Source organism: Mandrillus leucophaeus, unplaced genomic scaffold (assembly GCF_000951045.1).
Source record: "Mandrillus leucophaeus isolate KB7577 unplaced genomic scaffold, Mleu.le_1.0 Scaffold665, whole genome shotgun sequence".
In the NCBI taxonomy this organism is placed as follows: domain Eukaryota; kingdom Metazoa; phylum Chordata; class Mammalia; order Primates; family Cercopithecidae; genus Mandrillus; species Mandrillus leucophaeus.
The window spans coordinates 919,742-944,469 of record NW_012107197.1 but is presented as its reverse complement, the minus strand read 5'-3'; the positions used below and the strand labels follow the sequence as shown (position 1 = coordinate 944,469).

At 55.9% G+C, this 24,728-nt stretch overlaps 1 protein-coding gene across 1 annotated transcript in view; it reads right to left on the bottom strand.

The window, feature by feature from the left end:
- Window positions 1-226: 226 nt before the first annotated feature.
- RAPGEF1 (Rap guanine nucleotide exchange factor (GEF) 1) overlaps window positions 227-24,728 on the bottom strand; it is a 138,281-nt gene continuing 113,779 nt past the window's right edge. The window contains exons 13-24 of the mRNA XM_012001589.1: window positions 21,255-21,366; window positions 19,325-19,400; window positions 15,008-15,092; window positions 12,839-12,931; window positions 11,754-11,939; window positions 10,540-10,624; window positions 10,334-10,428; window positions 8,150-8,228; window positions 7,943-8,044; window positions 6,331-6,428; window positions 3,696-3,824; window positions 227-3,081 (exon numbers count right to left, since the gene is read on the bottom strand). Of these exons, the coding sequence (XP_011856979.1) occupies window positions 2,931-3,081; window positions 3,696-3,824; window positions 6,331-6,428; window positions 7,943-8,044; window positions 8,150-8,228; window positions 10,334-10,428; window positions 10,540-10,624; window positions 11,754-11,939; window positions 12,839-12,931; window positions 15,008-15,092; window positions 19,325-19,400; window positions 21,255-21,366 (1,291 nt within the window). The 3' untranslated portion in view covers window positions 227-2,930. The remainder of the gene's footprint in view (window positions 3,082-3,695; window positions 3,825-6,330; window positions 6,429-7,942; window positions 8,045-8,149; window positions 8,229-10,333; window positions 10,429-10,539; window positions 10,625-11,753; window positions 11,940-12,838; window positions 12,932-15,007; window positions 15,093-19,324; window positions 19,401-21,254; window positions 21,367-24,728) is intronic.

Sequence of the window (24,728 nt, the reverse complement as noted above, 5' to 3'; positions counted from 1 at the left end):
GCTTCTAGGGCACAAGGCTTAGGAGGGAAAGTTCTGGCGACATCCGTTCCACTCAGCCACAACTACCCCAACGGCAGCGAGTGGGCCTGGGAATGCAGCTGAATGACCCTCAGCCTCCCAGAAGCCCTGCCTGCTACAGGGGTCTCAGAAAAGAGGTGGCGAGGCCAGCCCGGAGCAGGCTGGGCTGTCACTGTAACTGCACACACGCAGCTGGGCGTGGACATGACATTCGGCAGCTTTCGTCTGTGTTTATTTTTTTTCATATAAAAGTTACATGTTTGAAATGTCTGCAGGAAGATGCCACCATCAGACAGGTTAGCTGGGGCATATATATTACAATGTAACCCTGTGGAGGTCGTGGGGCTGGAGCGGGAGACGCTCCCCAGAATTGGGTTTAGGTCAGACATGGTGTGTGCCTGCCCCTCCTTGCCAACCCCGACACCTGCAGGTGAGGACTGACCTCTGCAAGGAACAAGTCCTCTGCCTAGCTCCTGTCTGTTTGTGAAGACTGATTCCCACAACCCGCCCGGCCCCCCAGAAGGAACAGACGAGCCATGGCCAGGCCGCAGCACTGAGCACAGAGCTCAGCAATAACCAGGGCCAGGAGCAGGGGGCGCAGGGGCACGCCTGCCATCAATAAATGAGACATACATCGCACCTTGCCGCCCTCACGCAGGGAGCCCCGGGCACTGCTCATGTGCTGCCTGGGCCCCGCTGCTCAGACCACCAAGGGCTCCCAACAAGGGCCTGGGGAGTTGCTTGGGCACACTGGGGCCAGGCACAGGGTCTGTTCTGAATTCAGGGAAGGTGAAGAGACCCCACCTCCACCTGGCTCAAGCCCAAGAACAAGGCAGACAGAGCTGTGGACAGCACCCGACCACAGACATGGTTCCGCCTGCTGCTGGGGGGAGAGGCCTGGTTTCTGAGGCTGCAGCATGGCACTGGCATTGCCTGTGCTCCAGAGGGGGACTCCTACGAGTCTCACAAATACAGGGAGAATTTCAGTTCGCACAAACCCAAGGGCCCTGTGTGCAGAGAGGCCCTCACACGCGCACAGCAGCATTCAACAGAGCTGGGCAAGGGAAGGGGAGAGAGAGGCAAGGATTGAAATGAAGGGACTTCAAAAAGAAGGAACAAACTAAAAACCCAACCCACACACAATACTGTTAATAAGCCAGCGACTCTACACACACACTCCTTAAATAATAAAGTGACAGGTCCCGGCTGGCCCTGCAGGACCACCGCCAGAGGGGGTCCCGCCGCCAGAGGGGGTCCCGCCTGCCACTGCACGGCTTTCCTCCCTCTATCTACAGGACAAACAAAACATGGGAGAGGGGAAAAAACCCACCTTTTCTTCTTGATAAATGCTGTTCAAAAACCCACGAAGGACTCAAAGTGACATGGTTGTTTTAAAAAAAACCCAAATGATCAACAGATGTTGCTTTCTACGTTTTGCCTTTGTTCTGTTTGAACTGGGCTAAGCATAGTTAGACCCTGCTGTTCACTTGACCCTGCTGTCCTAAACCTGGGACAAATGAGCACTCATTCATGCACAGCAGACCCGGAGGCATGGGCTGGGGCAGCACGACTGGGTTCCCGCAGTGCCCTGCCTGCAGGTTCATGCTGGAGGCCACAGAGCCGGGCGGCACAGGGCAGGTTCTGTTTGCCAAGCACCCCACAAGCCTTGCCCAGATTGTCAAGCTCAGCAGCGAGAATGGTTTTGACGAGGAGGAGGGAAAGAGCATCTGCTCTGCAAGCCGCTCTAGTGTGGGGAGAGTAGGGAGAGGGCGCACCTGCTGCAGCTGCTACCTTAGGAGGCTCCTCCGCGGCCAGGCCTCTGCCTCCCTGCACCCCGAGGGCCCATTCGGGTGCCTCAGGGATGCCCTTCCCTCCCAGGGGCACTGACAGCCCTGGCTGAAAGGTCTGAAGAGCCAGAGGAGGAGCCCTGCTGGCCGGCCCAGGATGGGGCGAGGAGGGAGGGAAAGCCAGGGGATGGGGAGGGACAGGAGATGGAGTTTAAGGCACACAGCGAGCGATGGAGGAGGGAGGTGCTGGCCTCTCCCCTCTGAACTAACTCCCCCAGGAGCTCAGCTCTGGCCTCAGTTTGGTGAGGTTCAGAAGACTCCCAGCAATAAAAAGTACTTCTTGGATGATCAAGTCCTCCCTTACTCCAGCCTCCTCTGCTCAGCTCCCCAGGTGGTGTGGGAGGGGCCCAGTGGCCTGGGGTGGGGGGTAAGGGGCGACAGGATGACAGACACTGCTGCTGCTCTCAGCGGGCAAGGGAGGCCCTGATGGCGCCAGTACCGCGGTGCAGAGCACCAGCTGCTAAGGGGTCACCTGCGTACCTTTCCGGGCCTGCTGCAAAGCTCACACCATCCTCCATGCAACAGAAGCGGAAGCGAGAAGTGAAAGGACCTCCTCCCAGTCTACTCTGCGTTCTGCCCACCCAGCTGCTCGCCCCCATTCCAGGGCCCCTGGAGGACAACCCACCCCAGAAGGCCTCCACTCATTTTCCATTTCAGAAGATTCAGGGACCCTGGAGCTCAGGGAGGGGCAGCACCCGCCACTTCCTTGGTCTGCTGATGAGGTCTCTGCTGCTCTCTCCCTGGAGGGGAGTGGGTGGAAGGGCAAGAGGGGAGAGATGGAAGTAAAAGCAGAAAACAAAACCAAACCAGAAAACCACCGGTTTGCAAATTGGCAACAAGACCTGCCTGCTGACTGCAGAGGCCCACGGGTCTGCTCCCACAGAGGAGGGAGGCAGGAAGCGGCAGGCAGGCTCCAACTCCCGCCCGGCCCCGCTGAGGCCTGGCCAGCCTCGTGGCTCCGAGGCCGGGACTCCTGCCACGCGCCTAACAGGTCCAAGGTCCTCTCCGGTCTGGGAGCTGCCCTCTGCGCCCCTCGAGCATTCTCCTCGATCCTGGCGGCTGCTCCTAGGTCTTCTCTTCCCGGTCTGTTTTTCTCCTTGTTATGTTCCTGGGTTTAATTTTCAGAGAGAGTTCCCATAGGGCCTCCTCAGCCAGGTGGTCACTGAAGTCATTGAAGAAGTTTATAATGTCGTCGTTCCTCCGGATGTCATAGTGCCTGGTGCAGGGGATGGGGAGCAGTCAGTGAGCACCTGTGTGGGCTGGACGGCCCGATGGCGCCACCCTCCTGGATGGTGCCGTGGGGACCATCCCCACAACCTCGCAGCAAACGGATGCTGCAGGGGCTGCCATTAACCAACGTGACAAAGGGGGGATACCAGCACTCAAAGACAGTACCAGCATATGGAGCACAAACAGGGCCCTGAGGCTGGGCTGCTCAAAGGGAAGGGGCCCCAGGTGACCCCACTGCCCCCAACAATGCATGTCAGGGCCCGCCCTGGGGGAGCTCTGGTGCCTCCGAGTCAGGCAGGCCAGGGTTTGTCAGGCGCTTCTCACAGCAAGGTGGGCACCAGCTTCTGGTGTGTAAGATGGGAGGACGAGCTGTGCCGTCAGGGGGTCCAGGCCCAGGGCCAGGCCTGGCATGGAGCCTGGTGGGCATGCTCTCAAGTCATCCTGGCAGAAACTGAAGGGCCTGGACTATATCCCTGCTCAGCAGGGGGCGGGTCCCTGGGTCCTCTGTGGTTCCCCCTCCCCTCGGCATCCCGGGCTGTCTCTCCTTGGGTGTGGCCCAGGGCTCAGCTCTGCCCAGCCCCCCGGGGCAGCGGCACTCACGCCTGCTGGAAGCACCGCATGCTGTCGAGGATGTTGAACTGCTGCCACCGCTTGGAGAAGTTCACTTTCCCATCGATGTAGTCTGGGTTTCCCAGGTGAACGAAGGTCAGGTCCTGCAGGATCAGCCCCCTGGGAGGACGGGTTAGGAAGCCTGTTACTGCTACAGGGAGGGGCTGGTTTGGCAGCTGCTCACTGCGAGTCCTAGCGCCTGACACATGACTCTAGCCCTTGCTGCTTCCAAACCCCAGAGCAAACCAAAGAGCCAGTCTGGGGTGTCTGTCTTTCCCAGAACAAACTCCCTCCTCAGCCTCTGGCCTCTGGTTCCACAAGCACCTGCTGGGGCCCTCGGAAGCCAGTACAGCTGATGAGAAGCCTGAGGGTGACGTGGCTGCCATGGCTGCTAAAGTAACATTAAACAAATGAGCAGTAAAAAAAAAAAAAAAAAATACAAAAACCCCCAAAAAAACCAAAACCCAAACCAGGGGGCAGGGGCGGAGATCTCCTTTTATTAACAGGTGTGGTGGGCTGGGTGTGATGGCTCATACCTGTAATCCCAGTTCTACAGGAGGCTGAGGCAGAAGGATTGAGCTCAAGTGTCTGAAAACAGCTAGGCTGGGTGTGGCGGCTCACACCTGTAATCCCAGCACTTTGGGAGGCCGAGGTGGGAGGATCACCTGAGGTCAGGAGTTTGAGCTCAACCTGGCCAACATGGTGAAACCCTGTCTCTACTAAAAATACAAAAAGTAGCTGGGCGTGGTGGTGCACGCCTGTAATCCCAGCTACTTGGGAGGCTAAGGCAGGAGAATCACTTGAACCTGGGAGGCGGAGGTTGCAGTGAGCCAAGATTGCGCCGCTGCACTCCAGCCTGGGTAACAAGAATGTAACTCTGTCTCAAAAATAAATAAATAAATAAATAAATAAAAAATAAAAAAAGAGAGTTTGAAACCAGCATGGGCAACATAGCAGGACCTCGTCCCTACAAAAAGTACAAAAATTAGCTGGGCATGGTGGTGTGCGCCTGTAATCCCAGCTACTAAGAAGACTGATGCGGGAAGATTCCTTGAGCCCAGGAGTTAAAGGTTGCAGTGAGCTATGATTGCACCACTGTACTCCAGCCTGGGTGACAGAGACTCCGTCTTTATTACACAAATAAAGAAACAGGCCGGGTGCGATGACTCACACCTGTAATCCCAGCACTTTGGGAGGCCAAGGCAGGTGGATCACCTGAGGTCAAGAGTTCGAGGCTAGCCTGGCCAACATGGTGAAACCCTGTCTCTACTAAAAAAATACAAAAAAAAAAAAAAAAAAAAATTAGCCGGGCGTGGTTGCGCACGCCTGTAATCCCAGCTACTACTCAGGAGGCTGAGGTGGGAGAACTGCTTGAACTCAGGAGGCAGAGGTTGTAGTGAGCCAAGATCATGCCACTGCATTGCAGCCTGGGTGACAGAGTGAGACTCCATCACAAACAAACAAACAAACAAGGTGTAGTGACTTAATAGGTGCTTCTGACTGCAGAGGACTTAAGGCCGGATGACAGAGACAGGGGCGGCTCCTCCACTCAGGGAGAACTCAGCTTGAGCGAGCAGCTGTGGAGCCATGGTGGGAAAGACTGTTAGCGCTCAGAGCAGAAAGCCTGGGGATTTGTATCTCTGAGAGTTGAGGCCTCGAGGGCTGCCCTACAGGAACCCTATAGGATGTGCCATTGAACACTCAGCCTTGGGATGCTGCTGAGTTTTGGTCTCTTGGAGATTCTCAGTGTCTATGGCACACTAAAGGCTCTTGTAACTCCTGCAACAGACACTTGTTTGGCTTTGGTTATTCCGCTATGTCCCTTTTCTTTTTTTTTTTTTTTTTTTTTGAGACGGAGTCTGGCTCTGTCGCCCAGGCTGGAGTGCAGTGGCCGGATCTCAGCTCACTGCAAGCTCCGCCTCCCGGGTTTAAGCCATTCTCCTGCCTCAGCCTCCGGAGTAGCTGGGACTACAGGCGCCCGCCACCTCGCCTGGCTAGTTTTTTGTACTTTTTTAGCCAGGATAGTCTCGATCTCCTGACCTCGTGATCCACCCGTCTCGGCCTCCCAAAGTGCTGGGATTACAGGCTTGAGCCACCGCGCCCGGCCCGCTATGTCCCTTTTCTATGAAACATATTTCCTCCCACCCATGGTCCACACTCAGGAAGCACTTTCTGAACTTCTTTACACCAAGGCTCTCAAGGTTCCTGGGTGGCTGTGCATCCTCAGGTTGTTCTAATGCACAGCCACGTGTGAGGACACTGGAATACTGTGTGATGCCGTGTGTGGGGACAGGAGGCATACATCTGTCACAAGCATGGCTGCACGTGCTCACGGGCAGGCTACGGAAGGAAACAAGAGCAGGGCTGGGGGCTGGGGAAGCAGAACCTGTGTTCTTCACCTGAGCTCTTCTGTTCTGTTTAAACTGTATTATAAGAAGCATTACGTATTATATTATATATATGTATTGTACATTATGTATTACAAGAACCTTAAGTAAAACCGAAGTACAAATGTCTGTTAGAAACCCCTAAATTAGGATTTCTCTGCCGGAGCCTGAGAGATCTTCCCCAGAGCAATGGAGGCAAACCCAGGCGGGGCTGGGGGCCTGGAGGGGCTGCTACTCACAGGTACGGGATGCACGGCGGTTCCACCTCCGAGAGGGCGGCCCGGTAGGCTCGGAAGGAGGATGAGCTGTCAATCAGCGTGCAGTACTCGGCCAGGCCCTGGCAGGACAGAAGAACAGGACAGGGCAGGACAGGTGTGAGCGAGTGCTGGGGCAGTGCTGGGACAGAGCCCTGGTCCTCCTCACTAAAGGAGGGTCAACCACCCTCTGCCCACCTCCACAGGTCCCACCACGTGCAAACATCCAGCCAGGTGTGGGTGCTGGCCCTGGCCAGCAGGGATTCTGTCCTTTTCAACGAGTGTCAGCCCAACCCCTGGTCACAGGGGGACTTCAGGCCGTTCTGTGGAGAAACACCCCGCGGCACTCATTGTGCCTGGGCAGCCAGCGCCTACGTGTGTACGACGTCCCGGAAGATGGGCTCCTGCCAGCCAGAGGAGCTTCCCAGGCACACACTGAGTGGCATCACTCCTGGCTCGGAGCTGCCTTTGCTCTGCCCTGCACTCAGGGAGGACCAACTAGAGACAGCATGTGACCTCGCCCTCCTCAGGGCTGGGAGGCTTCTCTCCTGCAGGGGCGGGGGGCTCCCGCCTAGGAGAGTCAGCCAGCCCTGCCCCACTCAGAAGGCCCCTCTCCTGCCTCTTCTCCTGTTAGGTGCCTCTCCCTGCAGTGCTGCCTCCTCAGGAGCCCTCTTGCAGAGAGGCTGTGTGAATTTCCCACCTCTCCCCATACACTAGCTTACAACCATTCCTGAACATGGGCTTGAACAAGACAACCCTGGGTGACCTGGCTGACACCCGGGTCTCTGACATGACCCCTGGGTGGCGTGGCTGACCCTTGGGTCCCTGACATGACCTCTGGGTGGTCTGGTCACACTTGGATCCCTGACATGATCCCTGGGTGGCCTGGCTGACACTCAAAGCTATGGGTTTTGCCCCCATTTGCAATAATATTTCCCTACACAGGATAAAGGCCCAACTCCTCACCAGGCTCCTGAGGCTCTCATGACCTAGAGCTGGTCCCCTTCTCCGAGGATGTGGTCCCCTGGCCTCCTCCTGTCCCTGGAGGTGCCAATCCCCACCTGCTCCCGGTTGTGCACTCCTTTGTCCCCTTTGATTCTCTTCCCTTCCCAGGAAACTCCTCCTCCTCTACAGGTGGTGGCATGAGTGACACTTCCTCTGGGCTGGCCCACCTGCCCACCCTTCTTCTTTTAGCGCTTATCCAGCAGAAACCCACCCAACATCATGCTGGGCTGTTCACAGTGCGTCCCCAGCACCTACCACAGCGCCCGGCCTGAAGCAGACCCTTCAGAAGAACGGGCTGAGGAAGGGCAGGGGAGATGGGAACCCAGGGATGGGCCTGCTGGGTGGCAGCAGAACACCAGGACGTGACCACCCCGGAACCAACCTTGAAGCTCCCTGGGGCCTGAAGACTGGCGATCAGAGACAGGAAGGTGGGAGGGCAGCTGTCCTGGCCACACAGCATGTCGGTGGCAGAGCAGGGGCCTAGGCCCAGCCTTTGCTTCAGTGGGAGCACTTTCTGCCACAGCTGGTTGTCTGAGGGCTGCATGGCCCCCTTTACCAGGCATCCTCCCACCCACGCCCCAAGGCCGCTCACCTCTGAGGTCTGCTTCTGCCACTCCAGCCTGCGGATGGGCGCTGAGTCCAGGGCAGAGAGGATGGCCAAGTAGGAGTTGAAGTTATTCAGCTTCCGCAAGTGCTGCCGAGAGAGGGGCGGCGCCGTGAGGCAGGAGGGCAGGCGGGTCCTGGGCTCCCCAGGCAGGGACTGATGGTGGGGGCCTGGGGAGGACTTGGCCACCATTACCTTCATGATCTTGATGAACTTTAAGAGCAGCCGTTCCCTGTCCTGGGCCTTTTCCTGTAACATGATTATGGACCGGACCCTGCATGGACCAAGGGAAAAAGAAACAGCTGAGCTGACCGGTCCCTGCAGGCCCCAGGGGTCCTGGTGGAGACAGGACCTGTACGACCCCCATGCCAGTGGTCACCAGCCCACCCATACTGAGTACGTGCAGCCTGCCCCAGGCATAGACCTACTTTCTACTCTCCAGGAGCTCACAGCATCCTGGGACAGAGGGAAGACACCACAAGGAAATCTGGTGACAATAAATCTGGTGACCATAAGGAAATCTGGTAAAGGCCCAAAGGGGGCTTCGAATCTGCAGGTGGAGCATGGAAGGATCAAAGCAGAGCCTTTCCTGGCAAGCATGGACCCCGAGTACCGGGGGGCTGGGCAAGTTCCTTGTGCGGCGCAGGACTGGCTCGGGGAGACCCGCTAGCATGTGACGTAAGAAGTCACTTTTGGCAGCCACGAGGGAAGGAACTTCTGAGAACCTTAGTAGCAACCAAAGCCGAGACCAAAGCCACAGGCCAGTCTCATCTGTGGGATAAACGCAGCAGGGGTGTCCCGCTAGCCTCAGTTTCCTGTGGTTCACAGGGGCCACTACCAGGGTCACTTAGAGGAGGTGCCACACTTTGCACTGCTGCTGCTTCCTTTTTTTTTTTTTTTTAAGAGACAGGGTCTTGATCTGTCACCCAGTGCTGTGAGTGTATCTCACTGTAGTCTTGAACTCCTGGGTTCAACTGATCCTCCTGCCCCAGCTTCCGGAGTAGCTGGGACTATAGGTATGTACCACTGCACCTGGCTAATTTTAATTTTTTGTAGAGATGGGGGTCTCTCTATGTTGTCCAGGCTGGTCTCAAACTCCTACGCTCAAGTGATCCTCCTGCCTTGGCCTCCCAAAGTCCTGGGATTATAGGTGTGAGCCACTGTGCTTGCACCTCTGCGCAGCCAGGCCCTGTGCAGCGTGCCCCCACCCAAGCTTCCTGCACCCAGCCAGAGGCTGCTGTCAGAAGCCAGGCTTGGGGCCTTGTGTGCAGCTTCCGTCTGCCTTAGAAACCACATCCTGTTGGGCAAAACCCTACACTGGACTGCCATGGCTAAACATGCTTTCCCCAGGACAGAGAGCTTCTGTGGGGAGGATGGCAGGAAAAGGGGAGATGATCTCGGGGCCTTTAAAACACATCAGACATTCTCCTGGAGGCAGCAGTGGGCAGTGGGGCTGGCACAGCAGTGGGCAGTGGGGGGGGGGGCGCACAGCTGCTGGGCTCTGGGCGGGGCCTTGCCTGATACTGAGCTGCTGTGGGGGCTTTGTCGCCTCTTGAAGAGACAAGAGCTCTGCTTTATAAACACACTACTGGGATTCATTTTGACTTAAGAATTAAAGACTAGGCCGGGCGCAGTGGCTCACGCCTGTAATCCCAGCACTTTGGGAGGCCGAGACGGGCAGATCACAAGGTCAAGAGATCAAGACCATCCTGGTTAACACGGTGAAACTCCGTCTCTACTAAACAATACAAAAAACTAGCTGGGCGAGGTGGCGGGCGCCTGTAGTCCCAGCTACTCGGGAGACTGAGGCAGGAGAATGGTGTAAACCCGGGAGGCGGAGCGTGCAGTGAGCTGAGATCACGCCACTGCACTCCAGCCTGGGCAACAGAGCGAGACTCCGTCTCAAACACACACACACACACACACACACACACACACACACACACAGAATTAAAGACTAAATACAAACATTAATGTTATAGAGCCCACTCCTGTGCTAACTGTTTTGTCAGGCAGAGTCCGTGTGAGCGTCAGCCTGAGATCGCCTGGCAGTGACAGGGCAGAAGGGCAAACTCGACGCCCTTCCCAACACCACCTATGGCAGACACTGCTCCTCGACCCTGGCACTCTTCCCCGCTGAGCCTCCTCGACCAGGTGGCCACTTCCAGCAAGCCCCGTCCTGTCCCTGCCCTTGTCCTCTGCCTGCCCCTGTCCTCTGTCTACCGTTCGTGGTCAATGCTCGCGGGGCCCCCAGGAGCTTAGAGGAATGAAAGAGGTAGCTCCTTCTCCTACCATTCGAGCTCCCTGCAAAGGAAAACGCAGAGCCCACCCAGACGTGCCACCATCCAGAGCGACAGGGCTTGGCGCTGGGCCCCTCACCAGTAGGACATGTTGTTGAAGTGCTCCGTGAACTGGGTCAAGTTGGGGCTCTTTTCCTCATTCTGCTCTTTTGCCCAAAGCAAAACTTCAGGAATCTGCAAAAGGAAAGAAGGCAGATGGAGGTGGAGCCCCCGGCTTTCCCGTGATGGGGTTTCTCTCATTCAGGGACAACCAGTGTGGCTCCCCATGGCAGGAGCAGCCTGTACCTCTATTTTATAGAAGAGCTCAGCATCCAGCAGAGTTAGCTGCTCTGCGATCTCATGGCTGTGAAAGTCGTGCAAGGTCCCCGGCCTGGAAGACAGAGGCGTGAGAGGAGCCGTCAGGGGTGGGGAGGGCGGTGGGGAGAGGTAAGCAGGCCCGGGCTGCAGTGTCGGAGCAGGAGAGCCTCTCTGCCCAGCAGGAGCGTGGAGGATACGTGGCGGGGAAGCCCCAAAAGGCTCCCTGGGGCCCTATGGGCCTCCTGCCTCTCTCTGGGACAACACTGTCTGCCTTTCTCTCCTGCTTCTGCTGAGTGTGTCCAGCAGCTTCTGGAATCAGGAGCCTGAGTTTCCCTCGTGAGCTCATGGACAACTGAGATGCCAAGAAGGCTCACTCATGGCTGGAGCCCGCTTCCAGGTGGCCAGCAAGAACAGAGACGGTGCCAAAGAAACGAAGACTATGCACTCACCGGAAGGAGCCCACTACTCAACAGACATCTATAGCTGCAAATGGCACTCACCGTCGGTGTGGAGGGGGCAGGCCACAGACAGGAATCTTTACGCAGATTCTTTTTTTTTTGAGACAGAGACTCGCTTTGTTGCCCAGGTGGGACTGCAGTGGCCAGATCTCAGCTCACTGCAAGCTCCGCCTCCCGGGTTTACGCCATTCTCCTGCCTCAGCCTCCCGGGTAGCTGGGACTACAGGCACCCTCCACTACGCCTGGCTAATTTTTTGTATTTTTTAGTAGAGTCGGGGTTTCACCATGTTAGCCAGGATGATCTCGATCTGACCTCGTGATCCACCCGTCTCGGCCTCCCAAAGTGCTGGGATTACAGGCTTGAGCCACCGTGCCTGGCCTCTTTATGCAGATTCTTAGGGATGGCCAGGGTAGCCCAGAGGGCCGGGCTAGCATCAACCACTGCCAGGTTCATGCTGGGACAACCCAGAACTGACCCAAGCTCAGGGTGTGTGCACTCCTGCCCTGTCCGCTGAAGCCCCATGCCCTGCTGCCCACTTCCTAGTCACAAGGGGATCACCACCCAATATGTCTCCTGGAGAAGAGGCCAAGCCCCCAGGGACCCACGGGGCTGTTCCTGAGGCACCTCATCAAAGGGCCTGCGCAGAATCAGGCTGGGGCTGTGGGGCTGGCAGGGAGGGAGGGTAAACTGAGAAAGGCACAGCTCCTGGGGAAGAGGCGGGGCTGGAGAGGTGGGCTCCTCACCTGGCTGCTACCCCCCGGGCCGCCAGGGGCTGGCCAGAGGTGGCACACCTGAGCAGCTTCTTCTGGTCTACCTTGTCCAGGATGTTCTTCCGGAGCACGCGGGCCAGGCTCAGCTCCCCGTTGCACACCAGGCGGAAGACCAGTTCCATCAGCAGCTTCAGGATCTCTTCTGTCAATTCCACCAGGCTGAAGGACCGAAGAGCACAAGGTGAGGAGCAGGAACACAAGGCCCAGGCAGACTCTGGCTTTGCCTTGGGATACACAAAGGGCACGGGGCCGTGACTGGCACAGAGCTGGCTGGGAAACTTCTCATGGGAAGAGAGCAGGAGACGAGAGCCTGGGATGGCTGTCTGTGTTCTTGGAGGTGTTGGGATGGTCATAGCACCTGCCACACACGCAACAGCCATCTGTTGGCACTGGACAAGTGCCAGGGACTCTGCTGGGGCCTGGTCTGCAGGGACAAGTCCCACACAAATCCCGCCCTGGGGAGCTGCTGCTCCCATTGGGCGATGAGACACCAAGAGTTCCTGACCTCTCAGACTAGATGCCTGAGGGATGCTCCCCGACTTGCCCTGCTGAGAGCTGTCCACGTGTGGCCATTTCCCAGCCGCACAGCCACTGACCACGGTCATCTCCCCCAGCAGGAGGAAGACAGTCCGCCTGATGGAGATTCGTTAGCGGAACCGATATGGCAAGTGCCATGCTGTCAGATGGCCAGCCATGGAAACACTAGGAGTGAGGGAGAGGCAGCCTCTCCCATTCCAGCCTCCACCATGGTTGGTGGCTGAGAGCACGGCCTGCTGGAGACTGGACCTAAGATACCCAATGGGAGCAGGTGGGTGTGGCGGGTTCTCTCCTGAGGGTCCAGGAGGGACCTCATAAGGAAATCCAGGGCCTGGGCGTGGGGTGGAGAGACACCTCACCCACCTCACCCTGGCCTGCTGGGGATGGGCCATTCTCTCAAAGGACCAAGATAATGCAGGCAAGAGCCAGCTCTGCCCAGAGCCGATGGGCAGGAGAAGCAGGTGGATTGGAGCCTTTGCCTCCCCATTGGCCCCCTAGGACCCCAAGGGTGAAGCACTCACCAAAGCTCATCCACCACCCGCACCAGTACGAAGAATGTGTTCTTGCTGACGCGCTTCTTGAATGTGTCGGCGAAGGGAGAGAATTTCTCGTATGTGGAGCATGGGTTAAAGAAATAGCCACGTGGCCGGCCAGGGGTGGTGGGAGTGGAGGACTGACTCCTGGGGACTACTTGCTGCGCGCTCACAATGTGCCCGTCTCCTTGCATGTAAAGCACTGGCATCCAGAAACGAGGGCATGGGACTAGCGCAGGGCAACAACTGCAAAGCCAGGATTTGGGCACAGGCATCTGACCCCAGGGATGCCCCCGGCTGCTGTCCTCTTCTGCCTGCCATGCCATCTCTGCTGCACTGTCCAGGCCTGCCTTTCTGTCGGGTTCACCCCGAGGTGCCCGTGAGACTACAGACATGTAGAGAGTGCCTTGCTGAACCTTAGGTAGAGAACGGTGGGCCCAAACCAAACACCCTTAAAACCCCAGGTCGCTGGGCAAGCGTGTAGGCCAGAAGTGTCTCCTTCCAGTCTTTCTGTGAGCTTCCATCCTGAGGCTGCCTCCCTGGGCTCTGCAGGGGAGCTCTTGCCTGCGTGACACTGGGCCGGGTCTCTCTTCCCAGAGCTGCAGCACGCTCCAAATTGGCTCCCTGTCTCCAGGGCAGCCCTTCTAGCACCCGACCAGCTCTGGATCATGCCCTGAGGTTGGGCTCTGCTTTGCGGTCAGGGTTTCCTGCCCGGCTGTTGTGCTTGCCATCAACTCTCCAGACCTCTCCGATACCCTCCTGCTCTCTCTCTAGCGATCCTGGACCTTCCAAGTCATGGGGCTCAGGACAGAGCAACGTAGCAGGGACGATGGCTTGGTCCATAGCACAGGGGTCGCCAGCCAATCAGGCCTAGACCTTGATGCTGCACCATTTCCATGATGGCTGAGCCAGGCAGAGGCGGAGAGCCTGGGCGCTGGCGGCAGGGGGGCAAGCGGCATGTAGCTGCTTTCCCACCAAGCAGCCACATGGGTCAGGTCCTTCCTGTCTCTGAGCCTCGGTTTCCTCAATTACACAATAGGAAATTATAGAGCAGTGGCCCCATGTATAATACGGTAATTTTACACACACCCACACACACGTATTAAAAAATGGTCATAGAGCTAGGTGAAAGCACACATGTAAAGCACATCTCGCCTGACCAGCAAGTCCTCGACACGTGTGAGTGACAGCCATTCACTGAGCCAGGCCTGTGAGCAGGTGCTCTGAGTGACAGAACTTGCCAGGGACCCGAGACTCCGCCAGTGGAAGATGTCCACGTCTGTCTTGATAGATTCGGAATTCTAAAGGTCACCACGAGGGGAGAACGGGAGGCCAGGAGGTCTGCAGGAGACCCTGAGTGGAGCAGTGAAGGCTCAGGGCATACAGGAAGGGGTGAGGGCGCTGGTGGACTCAGGACTTCCTATCCCAGGTGGTGGCGGCTGCCCAGCAGATGGCAGCCGTGGGCTATGTGCTAAGAGGTGGCTGAGGAGCAGCCGACCCAGCCTGCCCTCCTGGAGCAGCAGCTGCAGGTCAGCCTCGTAGGGTGGGCAGGTTTGGGCTTGAAGAAGCAACAGGTCACACAAGTTGGTCCTTCCAAGCCCCTGGGGTCCTTCTCAGCCACTACTGCAGAGGGTGACATTTACTGAGGGTGGGCCCGTGAGGTAGATCTGGGGACAGGAGCCCATTCCAGTTGTGGATGTGGCAGTCACAGAGTCCGCTGCGGGGGAGGTGACTGTGCTGACCCCTGAGCTTTCTATTTGGGTCTTGGTGTCCATCGTGCCCGATGTCCTGGGGCTCAGCTCTGAGAAGCTGCCAGAGCCGACCATGGGGGTCTCTGCAGGGGCGTCTGCAGGACCAGCACACTCGCTCCCTCCCAGTCTGGGGCGTGTCTAATTCTTTTTTAGAATCATCCAATGACCACAACTGCCACCAGGCACACATTACCAGACTACGTTCCAGCCTCTTCACATCATTTCACTCGACCCTTTAAGAGATGAGGAACTTGCCCGAGCTCAAAAATGGAATGCAGGAGGGTAGAGATGGGAACCTCGGTCCGTGGGGCTCCTGTGTCCCCACTTCAATCACACTGCCACCCAACATGCTGCTCAGCTTCCCCCACGAGGGCCGAGGGGCCGTGGGTCAGGCAGGAAAGGATATCTGTACTGCAGCTTCTTGATGAGCTCCTCTGGGGAGATGAAGGTCCTGTAGGTGGTCAGGAAGGCCTCGCAGTACAACACCAAATCTAGAGGGAAAAGCAACACAAGCTGCTTGTCAGGGTGCAGAGGGCTGAGGGTGGGAGCTGGGGTGGATTTGAGTCCTTGCTCTGAGAGAGGCAGGGGAGACGGCATGGGGGAGTGGGACGGGCGAGGGAGCCAAGGGCCTGGGAACCCCCTCTGGTGCCTCCGCCTGCATGTCCCAGAGAAGTCACATGTCCTCTCTGTCCATCTCTCAAAGGAAATGGCAGATCAGAGAGGGAAAACAGGAATGGGTTTTATCTCATGGGCACTTTCTACTGACGATGGTGCTGCCTGGAGAACCGTGCTGTGGGAGCTGAGGCCAGCTCTGGTCCCAGCGGAAGAGGGCACTTAGGCTGATGAGTGATGCCTGCCCTAGGCATCAAAACCCGGAGGCACGCCTGTTCCAGGTAGGAGCCAGCTCTGGATTAGACTCTGAGAGGCTCTGCCTGTCCAAGTCTAATGCTTCAGAGGGTCTTAGCCATCATGGGCACAAAGGAAATAATTCAAACTTGTCAGCAGGATCCTGAAACGAAATCTTAGGCAGTACTTTTATTTTTAAATTATTATTATTATTATTGTTATTTTTGAGACAGGGTCTCACTCTACCGCCCAGGCTGGAGTGCAGTGGTGCGATCTTGGTTCACTGCAACCTCTGCCTCCTGGGTTCAAGTGATTCTCCTGCCTCAAGCTTCCCGAGTAGCTGGGACCACAGGCACATACCACTACACCTGGTGATTTTTGTATTTTTAGTAGAGACAAGGTTTCACCATGTTGGCCAGTCTAGTCTCAAACTCCTGGCCTCAAGTGGCCTCCCCAAAGTGCTGCGATTACAGGTGTGAGCCACTGTGCCCAGCCAGTACTTTTAGATGGTAGGGTCCAACCCAAAAATCTGGGGAAATTCCACGTTTTGGGTCCTAAGGGATAGGCTGAAGAGGCACAGCCTGGGCCGGGTACTGAGGAGGGGCGTGGTGCCAGCCACTGGGCAGATGTGGGCTGGCAGCTCCAGTCCACCCCTCACTTCTCCACGCCTGCCTCCTCTAAGAGGAGGCTGGTACCAGCCAGGGGCTCCCAGACTTCCTAGAATTACAACAGCCTTATTTATTTGCTGTGGTGACACCTTCTCAACTGTGCTGTCTCTGATATTACAGAAAAAAGTGGAATTTTAGAACGTAGGACACTGCCTGAACCAACAGGTGGCCAGACTCACTCCCTGCAGCCACCCCGCATGGCTGCTGAGGTGTGAGACCCAAGGAGGCTCCGTAGCCGTGCTCCTCACTGTGAGGCTGGGCGCACACATGCACGGCTTAAATCTTGTGCTCTGGGCACAGATCACCTGCTCCCACCTTCTCACTCATTGCCGAGCTGCTGGGTAGAGGAACCTTGAGGAACCAATGTCTCCAGCTGAGCCGTGCTGGCTTGGCTCCTGCCCCCACCCTTGCCCCATCCCCTCCTGCATTACACAAGAGAGGAAAACCCATGCCTGCTCTTGCACTGGAGGCTGCATGGGGTGGGGCCGGCAGGTGACGGAGGCTCCGGGCTGGGAATCACAGCAGGGCCCATGTGCACTGTGCTCGGGCTCATTCCTGGGCCCCCACACCCACCCAGTTCACTGTCAAGCTTGGACTTTTGTTCAAAGAGTGCTTCAGGAAGGAAGCAGAGATGGCCAGCATAGACCCACACCTGCTTCTAGAAGAATGGGCCCAAGTCAACTGGCCTTTGCGGGTGCATCATTGCCAGTAGCCATGGCGACTTCATGGGACTCGCTGGTGAGCACTGGGCCACGCCCTGAACATACGCCACATCCTTCAGTGCCCAGAGCAATCCCACAAGGACAGAGAGGCCTGTTACCCCACCGAGGGAGGAGGAGCCCAGGCACGAGGCCACACCACCACACCGGGTCTGCGCCCATGTCTGCCCAATTTCAGAGCCCTCCCTCCTCTGCTGTGCCCTGGATTACGGCAGATGGGACAGCACCTGGCTTCTGGGACGGGCAGTGCCGTGCCACTCCTCTAGCAATCACAGGACTCTCGGTGTGGCCCTGAGCACTCGGTGCACCCTAGCTCACCTGGTCTTCGTGACAGCCCTAAGAGGCCCCAAAATTGTCCCTCATTTTCCTCCCAAGGAATTGGAAGCTCTGGGGCTAAGTGACAGGCCTGGCACACAGTTGCCAAGGGATAGACAGGAACTAAGCTGAGGCCTGAGGCCAAGGCTGACCTGACTTTCTCCCACGCCAGGTCCTGACACCTGAGAGCAGAGCCACACAACCATAAAGCACCCCCACATGGCCTCTCCCTGCCAAGCCCTGCTCGGCAGGCTGGGTTCCACAGGCCTGAGCCATGGGGCTCCCAGCCGCTCGTGCTGCTGGTGCAGTCTATGGCTTGCAGGAAGCACCTGCCCAAGGAGCTTGCTTTGTTACCTGCCACAAGGTGCTTCACCCTCCCAGTGGAGCCATGGCTTCTGCCTCAGTAATACTTCCCTAGGTACAACCTTGGTTCTGGGGAGCCTCCAACCCTCCTGCTAATAACATCAGGCAAAGCTCCCACTGGCACAGAGCCTCCTCTCAGCAGGTCCAGCTAGCAAAAGCCAGAAGCCTCTCGGCTGTCCTGTCTCGGGGCTGTACCCGACAGGACAGTGGAGTTCACCCTTTGGAGCCGAGGTCTGAAGCCAGCTCCCATTTCAGCCCCTCACTGTGGACAAAAAGGAAATGAAAGTCACTCCTGTGCCTGGCTGAGGATGCAGCCCCACTGTGTCAGGCAGGGAGGGGATTCACTGCAGAGAAGCCAAGTGAGGGCTGCGCTCAGGATGGTGCTGATCACGCCCCCAGCACCGCTGACGTGGGGGGCAGGTTTCACACTCCCTCATGTAATCCGCACAACAACGGGCACCGTTCACCCCTTCAATAAGTGGAGTCGGCTCAGGCCGAGAAGCCTGGGGACTGCCCAGGGGCCCTCCGAGCCTGTCATGGCACAGCTGGGGCTAGGATGCAGCATCGCCAGGTCTGGGCCCTGCCCTGGTCAGAACAAACAAAGGGTAAGGGAACAGTGAAGGGGAGGGCGGAACAGTGGCTGCGGTGAGTTTGTGGGAGCCATCTCTTCTTTTTCTCTAATTTTCTGCAACGTAAATATTTTTTAGTACTACTTCCATAATTCAGAAATTCCCCGAGTCATTCTAGGTCACATGTTTTGGGAAACATGTTGAGGAAACACAGGGACAGAGTCCTTTACAGAAATGAAACAGCGGGAGGCTGAGACAGGAGAATGGTGTGAACCCGGGAGGCGGAGCTTGCAGTGAGCCGAGATGCGCCACTGCACTCCAGCCTGGGCGACAGAGCAAGACTCTGTCTCAAAAAAAAAAAAAAAAAAGAAAAAAAAAAGAAATGAAACAGGCTGGGCTAGGATTTCAAGGTGGGGGCGTTTTCATTCCCTCCACAGTTTACTTTACCATTGCTCTGACATCATCTTTTAAATCATTTTTTTCAATGTAAAAAGCAAAGCAGCGTGTGGAGAGATGGGCTGGCCGGGTGGTGCTGGCCCCTTGAGGGCAGGCAGTGAAGGGGGCTGCAGCCGCGCCCCACCAGGTCACTGGCACCTCCTTTCCAGAACATGACTGGGAATGACAGCTCTTTTGCTACCAGAGTCCACCCAACAGGGCGTTTTAGGGATTAGGGGATGGTCCCTGCTTTTCCAGCCCTCTCAATCAGCACACTGAATGCGTGGTGGGGTGGGGCAGCTGTGTGCTGTGAAACTGAGGCCGCTGCTACAGAATCGAAGGTTCCTGGACGGAACAAACTTTCAAGAATTTCCTTGTGGAGTATGTGAGTGAAGTCTGGTCTAATGGTCTGGAATAATAGAGTGACTCAGCAGTCAGGAAAGGGATGAAAAGGTACCTGCATGTTATCTTAAGTTTGGTACTACTGGGTGACATGCCACCATTCAAGGCGCTGTCTGTGGTGCACCTGCTATGCGCTGAGCCCCTGAAGGACCCTGGAGTCATTACCTTGTACCAGTGGAGGACAGACGCCACACATGCCTGGAGTTGAACATGATCTACTTGTCTCCCAAGGTGGGCTCTCCCTGCTCTGAGTCAGGTGCCCCAGGACTGCTCATCAGACCTGCTCAGGGCTGGCTGCCAGAAGGGGACAGGATAGTGATGGGAGGCCGAGTGGCACCTGGGGCGGGATCAGCCCCCATCTAGTGAGCTTGCTGACACAAAGGCTGCTGCAGAGAGGGCATCCTACCTTTCCTGTCAGTCTCAGTAGCATGGACCAATAAGATGTCCCCAGATCCTCCGCGGACATCCGGCCCGTCATCACCCTGTAATGAAAACAGCCAAGGAAGGTATGAGGCAGAGTACGCCCTTCAGAGAGTCAGTTTAGGAAGAAATAGGCAGGAATGAGGTGACAAAGAAAATGCAACGCAGGGACCCCAAGTCCCCTCTCCTGTGCTCCTCGGCCCAGGAGCAGTGTGACTGCACTGCAATGCCAGGGGTGCCCTCCAGACTCGCCTTGTGCTTGGTGACAGCCACAAACTGGACTGAGTCTGGGAGCTGGATGGCCTGGGAGCTGCCCCGGCACCAAGGCACCAGGACATGTCAATGTTTTGAGCACACAACTTGGGCCAGGGGGCACAGCACCATCCATCCTTCTCTGCTCACCAAACCACAAGTCAGAGGTGAAACAGGACCCCCCGGGGGCAAGACAGTTCCCAGTCTTGCCCAGGATGCCTGTGGAGGCAGCAGGACTATTTCCAAGCATGTTCATGTTCCCCAAAACTGCAGCAAGCTGCCCTAAATCTAAATCCGTCTCCCCAGGTGGAGGTAGAAGTTACTTGCATTGACACAGGTTCTTCCATGGGGCCCTTCATTAGAGAGCAAAGCATTAGAGAGATATTCAATGACATCTGACGCTGCACACCACACCTGCCTGTTAAGCAACAAGTCTTGCTTCCATGCGGGCAAACAGAGGTCACCCAGCATACAGCCAAAAAGAGCTGTGACCAGGGCCAGGGACGGAGGTTCAGGACAAACCTCCAGGCCTGTTTCTGCCCCTGCCCCTCAATGCTCCTTGCTCTGTAACGCTGGAGGGGACAGAACCAGCCCTCTCAGCTGTGGCACACACTCCGAGACGTGTCCACCTTTTTATTTTTGGGCTTTGGTATTTTACCTCCTGACTCCAGAGGCCTGAGATTGTCTTGGGTTTACCTCTGGGAGTGGGAGTTATGCCTTTGACCTGATTTTAAGGAAGAAATTTATGGCAAGGATCATGAAATGACACTTCTCTCTGCAGAGGAGCCCAGCTGTGTGAGTACCCCCACCAGCCCTGCCTGCGTGTGACAGTCCAAGGCACAGACACCTTCCTGGGCTGCTCCCTGCCATGGCCAGAGCCAGCGCATTCTTGCCTGGGAGTCTGCAAAGGATGGTATCTGCCTTTTGTCTATGTGTCATCAAATCGAAGCTCCGAAATAGTTGCCTCCTCATGCGGGGCAAGGCTGCTTTATGAAGCTGTTCCTTTGCACTTCCAGCACTGCACGCCAGGAGGGAGAGGCAGGGCACTCTCGGTCCAGCTTCCTCTCCACTGTCACAGGTTTGGGCCCTGTTTTCACCAACGAGGTGCTGCAGGCAAGGCACAGGACCAGGGAATCCACAGTGTCCAGGCCTGAATTTTCTTTTCTTTTCTTTTTTTTTTTGGAGATGGGTCTTGCTATGTTGCCCAGGCTGGTCTTGAACTCCTGGACTCAAGCCATCCCCCTGCCTTGGCCTCCCAGGGAGACACCCAGCTGGTGTCTCCCAGGCTGAAGCTACAGTGGGGCTATATTTTCAACAACAGAAAAAGTTTCCCATTAGTGAGGGCCGACCACACACAGGTTCTGTCTGCAGAGCATTTATATGGATTTCATCTCCGCACCCTCAGGAGTTGTGGCATCTTTTGCTACAGAGGCTGCAGAACTTCACCTGTGTAAGATCACTTTCTCGAAGCATCAGGAGACGGCGCACTTCTCCTGGAGTCTATCCCTCCAGAGCCCACAGCCCAGAGGCTCCCCAGAGGCACTGAAAGAGTTGGTCTCTAAGCCTCCTGGGGTTGTTCTGCTTATGACAAGATCACGGTCTCCTCAGCCCCACCTGCTCTCGGTGGGGCCAGGCTGCAAAACCCCGGCCTGGGAAGTCCTCACCTCCTGCTTGAGCGTCAGCCTGGACATAATTTCGTTGTGGTCGATGAGGGACAGCTCGTCCACTTCCTCCTCCGACTGAGCCGACTCCAGAGCATCTGGTGACTTTGGGGCCCTGAGGGGAGAAGTGGTTTGTGTTGCAAGTGTCAAACCAGCCCAGCTCCTGATGCCTGGAGGCCAAGGCAGTGCCGGTGTGCACGGCTCAAAACTGCTCCCAGAACACGCCTGCCCCGATGGCAGCTACATCGCTATGGACTGGATCCTCAGCTTTGCTACTGACTGGCTGTGTGGCCACAGGACATTTCCTGCTGCCTCTGGATGTCCCATCGGTCCACGGAAGTGATTCCGCTGGGAAAATAAAAAGGTTCCATTAAGCTGTTTGAGCGATGGTCTCAGCCACTCTCTGCCAAGGCCCATTGCACAGTCAGCATTTTAGAGAGAGGAGGAGCAAAGGGGCAAGCAGAATGGGAGAGAAAGCCGCATTGCTGTTGAGGCTGCTCCCCATCTTCTCCAAGGACCGACTCACCACGGGACCCTCTGCTTGGCACTAAGAAAGAGCTGTGAATCAAGCAGATATAGCCTCTTGTCCCTGAGGGTTCAGTCTAGCAGGAGACAGAATTTATTTATTTGTTTTCTTTTTTTTTTTTTTTTTGAGACGGAGTCTCGCTCTGTCACCTAGGCTGGATTGCAGTGGCACAATCTTGGCTCACCGCAACCTCCACCTCCCGGGTTCAAGTGATTCTCCTGCCTCAGCCTCCTGAGTAGCTGGGATTACAGGCACATGTCACCACGTCCTGCTAATTTTTTTTTTTTTTTTGAGACAGAGTCTTGTTCTGTCACCCAGGCTGGAGTGCAGTGGTGCAATCTTGGGTCACTGCAAGCTCTGCCTCCTGGGTTCACGTCACTCTCCTGCCTCAGCCTCCCAAGTAGCTGGGACTACAGATTCCCGGAACATGCCTGGCTAATTTTTTTGTATTGTTTTTTAGTAAAGATGGGGTTTCACTGTGTTGACCAGGATGGTCTTGATCTCCTGGCCTCATGATCTGCCCGCCTCAGCCTCCCAAAGTGCTGGGATTACAGGTGTGTCACTGCGCCCGGCCGCTAATTTTTGTATTTTTAGTAGAGACAGGGTTTCACCATGTTGGTCAGGCTGGTCTCGAACTCCTGACCTCGTGATCCTCCCACTTTGGCCTCCCAAAGTGCTGGGATTACAGGTGTGAGCCACCGGGCCCGGTCGTTCATTTGTTTTTTTGAGACAGGGTCTCCCTCTGTAGCCCAGGCTGAAGTGCAGTGGCGCGATCTTGGCTCACCGCAGCCCTGACCTCCTGGGCTCAAGCCATCCTCCCATCTTAGTCTCCCAAGTAGCGAGGACTACAGGCACAAGCCCCCACCACCATGCCTGGATAATTTTGTTCACTGTAGGGATGAGGTCTCACTATGTTGCTCAGCTGGTCTTGATCTCCTGACTCATGTGATACTCCCGCTTTGGCCTCTCAAAGTGTTAGGATCACAGGCATGAGCCATCGCGCCCAGTCTTTTTTTTTTTTTTTTTGAGACAGAATTTAAAACAAGTGGTCACGGTAGCACAGAGAACGGAGAAGCCCAGAAGGGTACCACAAGCACAAGCAGGGGGTCTGGGCAAGTCTAAAGGTCGGGAGGCTTCTGGAATGGGATGGGTGAGCCGAGGCTTGCAGCACTGAGCCCAAGTTGCCGACGGAAGGATGGGAGAGAACATTCCCCACAAAGGGGAAGGTGGGACGGCCGCGAGTGTCCAAGATGAGTCTCCCAGCTTAGGCTGTTCTGGGGAGAGTGGAAGCTGGGCCTGCAGATGTACCCGGCTTTCCCCTGGCATTTTCTTTCACGTTCCTCTGTTTTATACTGGCCAGTCTTGTGGTCATAGGTCGCAGTTTATCCCCAGATATCTGAGATGTAAAAATATGTGTCTTTATGCCGGGCGTGATGATGGCTCACACCTGTAATTCCAGCACTTTGGGAGGTGGTGTGGATCACTTGAAGTCAGGAGTTCGAGACCAGCCTGGCCAACGTGGTGAAACCCTGTCTCTAAACCCTGTTTCTAAAAATAGAAAAACTAGCTGGGCGTGGTAGTGCTCACCTGTAACCCAGCTACTTGGAGGCTGAGGCAGGAGAATCACTTGAACCCAGGAGGCGGAGGCTGCAGTGAGCCGAGATCGAACCACTGCACTCCACCTGGGTGACAGAGCGAGATTCTGTCTCAAAAAAAAAAAAAAAGTGCCTTCAGTAAAAGAGTATGGATGGGTCAGAGTGGGCCCTGCCCAGCCTTGACAAGAACCCTGCTCCATGTCTCGTCAATGTTTAGCCTGTGGTTTGGCCTTGATGGAAGGACAACATCCCACAATTATTTCTGAGCAGTCAAAGTGTTCATCCTTCTCTTTCACGAGAACCATCTGGAACTCTGAAGACGATACTTTGGGGTCTGGTGAAGCTGGTGGCACACCCACGAGCTGCATTTGCTTGGCCCACACACTCTGCCCCAGGTATTAACCTAGAAACCACACTATTTCTGGCTTCACACCTGGGGAAACCTCAGTTTGGACAGATAAATCAGAGAGACAAGTCACAGAGCACAAGAGTGGCCAGGAGGCAGGCTGGGCAGGTGGCCCTCTTCAACAGGTTCCTATGCAATGCTTTCTCATTTCTTTTTCTTTTGCTATTAACTGCCTCTTCAACCTGAGCCCTGAGCCCTGATAATGACAAGTGGGCACTCCCTTGCTCTAAGGTCACCAAAGACCCCAGAGATGGCTAAAGCTTGACCTAAGGAGGGAGGAAAAGCTTGAACACGTGGAACATTTCACAGTGAAGGGGAAGTCAATGTGAAGTTGCAGTGGGAGTGCCCATTTGCAGACCCCACACATCATATTTCACAAGTGCATACTGGGGAAATTCACTACATATTTCTATACTCGGTCAGGTTTGCTTTGTGCTAATATTGAAAAATGTGGCCGGGTGCGGTGGCTCACGCCTGTAATCCCAGCACTTTGGGAGGCTGAGGCAGGCAGATCACGAGGTCAGGAGATCGAGATCATCCTGGCTAACATGGTGAAACTCCATCTCTACTAAAAATACCAAAATAAATAAATAAATAAATAAATAAACAAATAAATCAATAAGCCAGGCGTGGTGGCACATGTCTGTAGTCCCAGCTACTCCGGAGGCTAAGGCAGGAGAATCGCTTGAACCCGGGAGGCGGAAGTTGCAGTGAGTTGAGATGGTGCCACTGCACTCCAGCCTGGGCGACAGAGCAAGACTCTGTCTCAAAAAAAAAAAAAAAAAAAAAGTTATAAGACATTAAAGAGCTATAGCGACTAAATGCAATGAACAGCTCTTGATCTTGGCTGCAAAAAATTAAGATATACAAGATATTTTTGTCAGCAACACAACATGCACACATATGTCTAGAAATGTCCCCGATAACAAGTTTGTGGGTGGAGGGGTGTC